Genomic DNA, 10,476 nt, shown 5'->3' on the forward strand with positions numbered 1-10,476 from the left:
ATTAGTAGATGAACAGGAGGGCTTGGTTCATTTGCTTTTACTTTGTCATTTTAATCATTTGCTAATACAGAGGGAGATGTTAGAATCTTGATACAAGGGGTTTGGCATAGACATGACACTATGATATATTACATCATATCATATCACATAACATCACATCACATTACAATACATAGTGCTATGGTATAAGAACTTAAAACTGAGTTTACCTTGATCATACCTAAGAAAAATGGGTGTTGCTTGTTACGACTCTGGCCCTTTTGGTTGCAAAACTCCATTAACTTTTAAACCTATATATTTCAGAACCAGACGCGTTTCATTTCAAGTTGCTTCTTATTTCCTGACAAATTATCCACCAATCATTTTGGCCAATGTGCATTGTATATCCACATGTTGTTTATCAATAACACTGTTGTGGTCCTACTTACTCCCAAATCCATATTATCAATAAACATACCCTTAAAATTACTCAACATTATATTTGATATTTATGCTTAATGTTTCTTATGAACAAGGAAGCTTGGCTTAGGCATCTTTTTGCTATGTAGGTATTCAGTTTAAAAATACATTACAAAATATTTGGGAATTTCACATCTAATCAGTTAAAGTAATGTTTACTTCTTCTGCACTAAAATAATAATTTTGAATTGTAATTGTAGAGCCTATAAAAATAATAAATCTAACCCTAACTGTACTCATCCTGCAATGTGCCTATTGGCAGTGAGATGAAGGTGGGCTGAGGCATTTTTCAGAACAGTTGTATAGGGAAGAGCCATGCATGGTGATGACGGGGAAGCATCAAATGCCTCCACATAGGCCACCTTCTGTTGAGAACTGTAGAGTGATGTCAGTATCTAAAATTAATAAGTAGATTTCCTTTAAATAAAAATAATAAACACTGGAGAAGAATGGTTTGGCTAAACGTTAAAATCCATCATGGTAATTTTTCCACAGTCATGTAGAGTTAGGTTCCAAACTCAACACGTATAGAATGTATAGAATCATAGTAAGTTCAGCAACCTATCTTGCAGGTTCAGTCTTATGAAGCTAAGACTTGTAGGACCTCCTGTCTTGCTTTCTCCCACCCAACTCTATGTAAAGAGAAAAGGAGTTAGTGCATGTGAGCTTTACAAACTATAAAGGTGAAACAATTCTTCAATATTTCAAATGAAAAGGATTGGTCATGTTTAAGGGGAGGTAGAGCACAGTAGTGACATAGTAGCACATTGTCACCATGCCGCTTTCTTCATTTTGAAACTGAAGGTGATTGCTTTAAAAGCCATTGGACATCATTAGTCCCATTAGACATCAGATTACTATGCTCCATTTCCCATCATCCTTAGAATCATGATACTGATGGTTGTCTTTCATCCATTCACTTTGCATTTATACAGCAATTTTTGAAATAATTTCAAACATTGCTTCATATCTGTATCTACCTGAAGATTCTAAAAGGCTTGGAAAATTTTTATATTGATTCATATTTTTATCTTTTGTGTTTTCACTGCTTCGTTGGGCTTAAGTCCCTATAACCGGTAAGTTTATTATTACAAAGAACTCTAGAAACCTTTCAATCAAGGCATAGCTGAAGTTATTATTCTTCAATGTATAATAAGGATAATGATGAGCACAGGCACCCTTGCTGGCAGTTTCCTTATTAGGTAGTTTAATGATGTGGAATTGTATTAAGATTAATAATTCATGTATGATTATACAAAAGACCTTGCTGAATATTGTACCACTGTATTAAAGCCAGAGGCTTCCTGGAGCCTTGCTTTTCGAAACCAGGATACAGTCATTTGTACAATGTGCAAAGTGAGTCAAATCTGTGTTTCCCAGCTTCTTACAATTGTAAACATTCTGCTGTTTCAGCAGATTCAAGATGAGCTCTGTCTAGGCCTGCCCTGGCTACTTTACCCCTGAGCCTAGGTGCTTACACCTCCTGACGTTGTCTGTTTCACTGATCTCTCCTCTTCAGTTGTAAACCCCTGTGGTAGAGCCTTAACCAGTTGCTTCTGAATTTAATCTTACGGGGAGATGTTTATAGTCCTTTGCCAGTCTATTGATTGTAATATTTTAGTGATGTTAGGTTGACAGCAGTTTCATAGGAAGCAGAGGGAACTCTAATGAATCATGTTTATTAGCCAATGTTTGTGTATAGAGGGATGGGTTAAACTGGAAGAAAAGGCAGTAGTTCTCTTGAGTGGTTAGATCTTAACAGACCCCATCAAGGACTTTTTTGTTGTTGTTGTTGTTACTTTTTGATGTTCTTGTTTGACTTTTTTTTGTTGTTGGTTTTTGGTTTTGTTTTTTTATTCCTTCAGTGTGTGCTATTTTTAGAAATGAAAGAAAAAAACTCAGTTTAATAAGAAAGGGTAAAGATAAATGCAATCAAGCTAAATTATGGAGACATACAAATCTGATTGTAGGGTCTTTTTTTTTTCCCTTTTCCAGGAAGAAAAAGTGTTTATCATGGGGACAACAGTTCATTTTTTGCCATATCCTATTTGTAGAGTTGGCGATAGAGCAGGCAGATGTGCCAGCACTTGAAATATGGTTCACTGTTAATTAAATATCATTCTCTGCAGTAAGCATTACCATTTCAAACACAAATTCCCCTAAAAGTGTACTTTCCTTCCTGTTAATGAGTGTAACAGTATTATGCTTTTCACAGTAACACCCCTCCAACGTTTGTTTTTTTTTTTTTTTTTTAATGGTAAGTTTAAATGTGATTAAATATAAGCATGTTTCTCATTGTAATGCTTAGTTCTTTGGTCATTAAAATGCTGTTAATTCTTCATAGGCAAGATGTTCTTGGTTCTTTCTTCATTTTTATGACAGAGAGTTAAAAGTGTCTTTCCAGTGTGAACTAAAACTATGGGAATGGAGTCTATACTTAAATGCGGGTGGCGAAGGATTCTGTAGAATTTTAACTATTTCACTCACTAGTTGAAACATTTACTGAATTTCTGGTAATGAGTCTATGTCCTAAATAAATAAATAAATAAATACTTAAAACTCAAGCCAAGGAAAGTGGCATCAGGGATTCTGGATGGCTTAGAAACATTGAGACAGCCTTGTACAAAAGAGTGCGGGGAGGGGCTGGGGATTCAAGGGAGGTATCCTCATTTGTCTCCAGTAGAAATCCCTGTTTTCTCTGACATAGCACACAGAGAAGTCAAAATGCACTGACAATTAAAATAATATTAATAGTAACAAAAACCAAAGGGAAATCCACGTGAACCCTCCTGGAAGACAGAGGGGTGGGGGTGAGATTCTGCATCGGTAGTTCCAATCCAGGGTGTGCTGTGCTGAGAAAGGAGAGGAAAGGTGGTGAGCAGAGCATCCCCGAGGTGGTGGGGATGTTTTCTAAGCAGGGCCTCTGAGGGAGGTTGGACTATGAGTGTGAAAGAGTTTATCCAACCCGGTCAAAAATGAAAACATTTTTCCAGATGGCAGCTTGGTCCTCTGGCTCCTGCCTATGCTGCTGTGACTCCAAATGCTAAAAACAAGGCAACTCAGCTAAATGAATCCAGTGTCTTCCTGTGTCTCCCAGCATCTGCTGCCTTGCTGACCTTTAACCCCTGAGGCAAAGAGAAAGGCTTTGTCTTTAAGAGGATTGCTGTCCCAGCCCCCACGCCAGTACTTTTGGCTGGCTTCTCTTTTCCATCCTTCTACTATTGGAAAGATCTCAAGTCTTCAAGTCTTCTTTGCATGCCTATATATTAAACAAGATAACTTTATCTCTTTTTTAATGTTCTGGAATACGAAATCCACCAGATGAGAACCACAGTGCCACAGCAGAGTCTAGCCGTCTCCTGGATGTTCCTCGATACCTCTGTGAAGGGACAGAGTCCCCTTACCAAACAGGACAGCTGCACCCAGCCATCAGGGTGGCGGACTTACTGCAGCACATTAACCTGATGAAGACATCAGACAGCTATGGGTTCAAAGAGGAATACGAGGTGAAAGTTTGAATACTGTATTGAATTTTACTTTTAACATGATACTCAGTGTAGTGTAGCTTTTTCTTCCCTTTAACATTACAAGAGTGGAATACTCTACAACCTCTCTAGTCCAGCATTGAGGAGGCCTTCATATGTATGTATGTATGGGAAATCAGGGAAATCAAGAAGAGCACTTCCTGGAGGTGCATTTGGGGTTACATTCATTGTAAGAATCTTGAGAATGGGTTCTGAAATATTTCAGTATTATAAAAAACATTGTACTAGATTTTTCTACAGTTCCCTATTCAAAAGTCAAGAAAAAGATTCCCAGTGCTCCTTTGTAGTGTGGTAGGGATACTATCACCGGTTGACTTAAGTCCCAGCTGTTTCTCTGTCTCCTTACTTGCAAACCCTCTAATAGTGATAATAGGTTAAATGTGCTGCTTGCAGCTCTTCCCTCAATGTTGTGAACTGCTGACTGTGGATGCAAGGAAGAAAAGCTGAACACCATCAATTAAGTATACAGCATCCAAAGGGGGGAAAATTAAATGTGCTAAACTTCCTTTCCCAGTATATTTCTCTTTCCTACTCAGACTAAAATACCAAGATTTATCTTACAAAGGAAATGATTTAAATCACATTCCAAGAACCAGCAAAAAGAAAAAGTTCCTTCCCCTCTTTCTTGCTTTGAAATCTCAGTGCGGAACACTGAAGCTGGTTTATACTCATACACCCAGCACAGTGTGGGTGCACACAGAAACATAAGGATACACTTAAAGTAGAGGACACCCAGTATGTCTTATTCCAAAGAGCAACCACACACATTCAACTTCATGGAAAGAACTTTGAGGTTCACATGCTGTACATGGGCCACTTTGTATACCTTATTTGGAGTGAGAAAAATTACCTTAAAACTTTGACTGTCACTGGCTTTAGATATTTGAGTAGTGCCCAAAATAAGGGCAGGGAATTATAATATCTTGCCAGAGTGGTTTCTGTTTGCTCATTTCATGTATATTCCTGTGCACTCTGCTTCAAAGAATGTTGGCTCTTTGAAGACCCTACTTCCTGTGTTGAGCAAAGTTTTAAGTTTTTCTACAAAAAAAGGAGATCTTTAGCTGTATGTTAAATTGCTGCATGATTAAACCAATCAACAATCCCATCTGTCCATAGATTCTTGGAGAGCAAGAAATTATGGGAACAAAGTGATTTTTTTCCTGTTATAAAAGCTATAAAAAGATAGCCATTAATAGTAGTTTTTGTAAGTTTTAATGTATTACTATTTAGACAATTTTGAAAAAGAGTCATGGCTTTCCTAGCATCACTTTCAGTAAGTCACTGAAGTATTTTCAAGGTTCTGTTTTTCTCTAAAGTTACTGCTGGGCTTTCACCTTAGATCAGACCAACTTAAGATGAACAATGTTGTACCCACAAAGCAGGTGTGAGGTCTGAGAAACAAAGGTACTCACTGCTGTAGACAGCCCTGCCCCCACTCCCACAAATGTGCCTTCCAACTATTTGAATTTTCAGAGCAGATAAAAACTGTTGCTGAAACAATTAAGTGAGGTGTGCTTGTCTACTCTTTTCTTTTTTTCTTTTTTCCAGAGCTTCTTTGAAGGCCAGTCAGCCTCTTGGGATGTGGCTAAAAAGGATCAAAACAGAGCAAAGAACCGATACGGAAACATTATCGCATGTAAGCTTCTTGACCCTTGTAAACATTACATGTATAAACCTGAATATTAGCCGGGTGGTGGTGGCACACGCCTTTAATCCTAGCACTTGGGAGGCAGGGGCAGGCGGATTTCCGAGTTCGAGGCCAGCCTGGTCTACAGGGTGAGTACCAGGACAACTGGGACTATAGAGAGAAACCCTATCTTGAAAAAAAAAAAAAAACAAAACTGAATAGTGAGTTTCCACTTTCATGGTTTTGACTTTATGGAATCCGAGGGATACTGCCCTCAATAAATTCATTCTCATTCTTCTCTTTGAAAATATTGCTGTTTTAAATTTGTGTTTAAATACATGGAAGGCAATTAACAAATGTTGAAGAATATTGGGGTAATGCCACAGTTTTCTTTTCAGTTATGAATTAGTAGACCACTCCTGTGGTCACAGTCAGGGCTGCTGAGGCATCTGTTCCACCTGTCTCCTTACCTGGAGACAGGGACTGAGCTCCGGATACTACAAGCCATTAGTCACTCAGAAGTTCCACTCAGATGATATCTGCATGAGGAGTACATTTGAAATACCAAGTCATCGCCAGACCAGCCTTGGAAGTAGCAAACAGAGTGGATGACCTAACTTGTAATTATCTGCTGATTTCCTTCAACCAGTCCACTCTGAATTAAAATCATTCTAGACTATCTATAATACATTAAAACATAATCTGTCTCTCAAGGAACAAAGAACAGGTTCAAAATTCACAGTCTAGCCTGTGGCTGTAAAATCCATGGCCCATATGAAGATCCATCCAGACATTGTGGTGCCACCTGCAGACTTCCTGATGTGAAAGGCAAGCTGTTGAACGTGTGTTCAAAGCTGTAATTGGTATAAGTAGCAAACTCCATGTAGTTCTTGCATTTATTCCAGATAACCGATTAAATAATAATGCAGAGCTTTGAAAGTGTGGATTATAAAGACCAAATTTGTCCCTAAGTCTTTCCCACTGACTGTCTCAGAGCAGGGGAACTCAAATAGCTTGCATCTGATTATTTAAACCTTGCAGATGATCACTCCAGAGTCATCCTGCAACCGGTGGAGGACGACCCTTCTTCAGATTACATTAATGCCAACTACATTGATGTAAGTGTTCTTACGGTATCTTTCCATAGGATACCCGCTCTATCAGCTCACACCTATGAGCTCAGTGCTTATTGTTACCTATGACTTGATTGCTATCTTTAAAGTAAAGAACGAACTGTACACTTTTCCTGCTCTACATCCTAGTACTCACTCACGCTCTTGTGCTTTCTTTCGCACCTGACTTTGGTTTGGGCTGTAGATTTGGCTGTACAGGGATGTAAGTACCACTATATGTCCATAAGAGCACCCTCTGATGAATAGTTAATATAAATATCCTTAATCACAGTTACTACTAATGCCTAGTCTAGTTGTTTCTGCATGTGTCACCTAATTAGTCTCATATGATATATTTGTTTCATTTTTTTTGTAACCATCTTATGTGCGTAAAGAACTATTTTACCTCCTCCCCTCTTCTTGTGTAGAAAAATGGGGCTGTTTTTGGCTTTGGCAATTTATTACTATGCATTTGAACTTTATTTGTTGATGATTTCTGTCTCTGGCTTTTCTTCTTCCCTTCCCTAAGCATATGTGAGAAGCTGGATGGTATGATGTGCATTAGTGTGATTTTGAAATTTTAATTTTTATATTCACTTTTTATGTTACAAGATGAGAAGGGGCCTGGAATGTAGCTCAGTGAGTAAAATGCTTGCTGAGTATACAGGAAGCCCTGAGTTCAAATACCAAATACTGCACAAACCAGGCATGGTGGCGCATGCCTTCAATCCCAGCCATTGGGAGGTAGAGGCAGATGAATCACTAATGGAAAGGCTTCCTGAAGTACAGAGCGAATTTCAGGGCCAGCCTGGGCTAAATAAAACCCTATCTCAAAAGCATAAATAAATATAATAAGTAGAGAGACTATTTTGTGGTGTGTGATATTGGCTTCTAAAGTTATAAAATTCTTCATGCAAAAAATTCTTTATCATCTTAAACATAAATATCTATATCACACATATATATTGGATAATACAAATAAGGTCTGTTTTCATCACATATTGTGCTATTAAATTTTGGTTAAACATATGAACATGGCAATGCTTTATGCAAGGGAAAGAATAATTATCAAATAAAATTATTGCCATAGAGGCAATATATTGTATTATATGTAAAGACAGGTTCTTTGGCTCTATTGCTTGTTTGAAATTTATACTAGAGGGTCTAGAGATGCATCAGCTACATTTGCTAATCTTGCAAATCACCCAGGTACAGTTCCCAGCACCCACGCTGAGTTTACAACGATCCATGACTCCAGTTATAGGATATCTTATACCCTCTACTAAACTCCTTAGGTATCAAGCATTCATGTGCTGCAATACATATATTCAGACAAATATGCCGAAAAAGTGATAAAAAAAATAAACCCAAATAACAAAAAGCCCCTGGAGGTCTTGAGAATGTCACATTTTCTCTGTGTGCCTCAGCTCCCTCCTGCGCACAGTGAGGTGATAATAGGTGTAGCCTTATCACTTTTTGTTGGGGAAAATGCATGTAGTTCCTCTATTACAGTGACTAACACATAGTTACCACTTGCCAAATTTCAGTTGTTAATAATTAAAAACCCAAGTTCTAAGTGAATTGAATCACAGCATGCATATTTTTAAGTTGAAAGTGTAATATAACATTACAGCACATACTGTCAGTATTCATATAGAGATGCACTATGAACCCCTACCTGTTCTGATTTCTGCAAGTAGGAAACAATTCCTCAAAGCTCTGAACTTTGTGCCTTACAGTTATTTTAATAATTGTAACTAATTGATTTAATGTATTAAGAATAGCTTATAAATGTATTGGTTAATTTTTCATCACAGTTTTATTTTCATAAAGTTTTAAGTTTTGTCAGACATGTCATGAAGAAAGTAAACTAGTTGTTCTGTAGCACAAAAGTCATCAACATTCTCATATAACTTTGTAATTGTTCTTAGCTCTTAGTTTAACCTGAGGATTTTGCCATAACAGATAAATGCTGGAGCCTTACTATAATATTATTTTATGGTTTATTGGGCAGGACTTTAAATAAAATTTGTTATACAACTCTGTTTCGATCCCAGTATATTTTAGCTAAATACAGTGCAATCTTATCATTTCCTTTTCTTGTTTGTATATTATACATAAAATACATCTCTGCAGGTCGTAGATATCTCATTTAAAATAGAAAATTGAAGTGCTTATGAAACTTTGAAATATGATTCCATGAAACATTCTGGATTATTATGACTTACCAAGAACTCAAAATCAGCTTTGGTGTTTACGGCAGAATGATGCACACTGTATTCCATCCCTGGTCAGAGACTATTTCTCGCCCCCATGTTCCACATGCACTGTCTGTACTTAGCTGCCCATAACAAATACAGACAAATCTTAACAGATTTCACTAAATCCTACTTAACCCTCTCATGCCATCAGTATTTTTCAACTCATCTGTGGTATGTTGGCCATTGAAGGTAGACAACAAGTGGATCAATCTTTATCAGGAAAAATTCATTGAAACAATATTAAATGTCTATGAACAGCTTTTGCACACTGAAAAACACTAAAATTTTTGTTCATGAAAAAAGTGCAGTTTTGAAAACTTTTTCCCTATATATGTGTGTAAGTTGTGTGTGTGTACATTTCATTTTATCAGCACACACAAAATAGTTCCTGCAGATTCCGGAACATGTTACAGAACTGAAATATTACCAAAAACAATATGAATTAATTTCAGCAGGACTTTAATTTGAGCACACATGCATTGTCCAGCTCTAACATTGGAATGTTCTGGTCCTTTTTACTTTCCTTTTCTCTGGTTCTAATATGTCATTGTCCATTTGTAATGCGGTGTGTTGTATTTTGGGATGATGCAATAAGAATTAATGTTTTTAAATAGAATTTTACCAAGTGATGTAAAATTTATATGAAGGCATAAACATCTTAGTGAAGCTAAACTAAATCTCCAGGGTTATTCTTCAGCAAACAAAATTCAATCGTATGATATAAATTCTAATCAGAGCTTTTAAAATGCTTAAGCCTTGCTGTCCATTTACCCTTCACGTAACACAGGTTCGAGAAGTGGACCCTGTGTTCACTACTCAGTTTTGGTCTTTTTATTATAACCTAATCTTGAGAGGATGTTTTCCTTTTTCATTTTTTATGCCTTCATTTTTTTTTTATTTCCAATACCAATGTAAAATGATAAACAATTTGCTTTCCTACTTTAGGGCTACCAGAGACCAAGCCACTACATTGCAACTCAAGGTAAAATTTTGTCTTTTAAATTCTATATTTACATTTGTTTGTAATAAATATCATGTTTATCCTTATTAATATCCAGTAATTATCTCTTTTGTAGTTTTGTCTTTTTAAAAAGTTGGCTCTTTTGTGTAGTACTCATTTGTGTAGTACAAACACTTGTTCAAAAGATAGAAAACTTAGTCTTGATTCTCTTTTAAATTAAAATCCTGTGATGGTTTTGTGATTTGATCTTTGATGATCAGGTATCTCAGTACACTGGACTGAGAAAAAAATGCATTATTTACTTTTGATGAACAAGAAGTGACCATCTTCCTACCTTGGATAGCTGCCATCTTAGAACCAATTGTGTCAGCCTGAAAAGCAGTAAGACCCAAGACCTGTAGTGATGACGAGATATTGTACTGTCATCCAGCAATTCTTGACAGACTTTTACTGAAACAAAACATAGGCCCAAGGCAATGTAGACAAATCTATTTCTTTTTTTTTTTTTTTT

At 36.8% G+C, this 10,476-nt stretch overlaps 1 protein-coding gene across 16 annotated transcripts in view; it reads left to right on the forward strand.

The window, feature by feature from the left end:
* Nucleotides 1-10,476, forward strand: part of Ptprk (protein tyrosine phosphatase receptor type K) — a 547,270-nt gene that overhangs the window by 507,176 nt on the left and 29,618 nt on the right. For 4 of the 16 annotated variants that reach the window (XM_031380660.1, XM_031380659.1, XM_031380666.1 and 1 more), the window contains 6 exons: nt 1,524-1,535; nt 3,781-3,965; nt 5,553-5,640; nt 6,673-6,749; nt 6,949-6,966; nt 9,950-9,986. In XM_031380660.1, the coding sequence (XP_031236520.1) occupies nt 1,524-1,535; nt 3,781-3,965; nt 5,553-5,640; nt 6,673-6,749; nt 6,949-6,966; nt 9,950-9,986 (417 nt within the window). Of the gene's footprint in view, nt 1-1,523; nt 1,536-2,454; nt 2,925-3,780; nt 3,966-5,552; nt 5,641-6,672; nt 6,750-6,948; nt 6,967-9,949; nt 9,987-10,476 lie in introns of those variants that run through there. The other 12 variants (XM_031380662.1, XM_031380668.1, XM_031380667.1 and 9 more) reach the window with 4 other exon arrangements.

The sequence above is a fragment of the Mastomys coucha genome, unplaced genomic scaffold, assembly GCF_008632895.1.
Source record: "Mastomys coucha isolate ucsf_1 unplaced genomic scaffold, UCSF_Mcou_1 pScaffold2, whole genome shotgun sequence".
NCBI classification, from domain to species: Eukaryota; Metazoa; Chordata; class Mammalia; order Rodentia; family Muridae; genus Mastomys; species Mastomys coucha.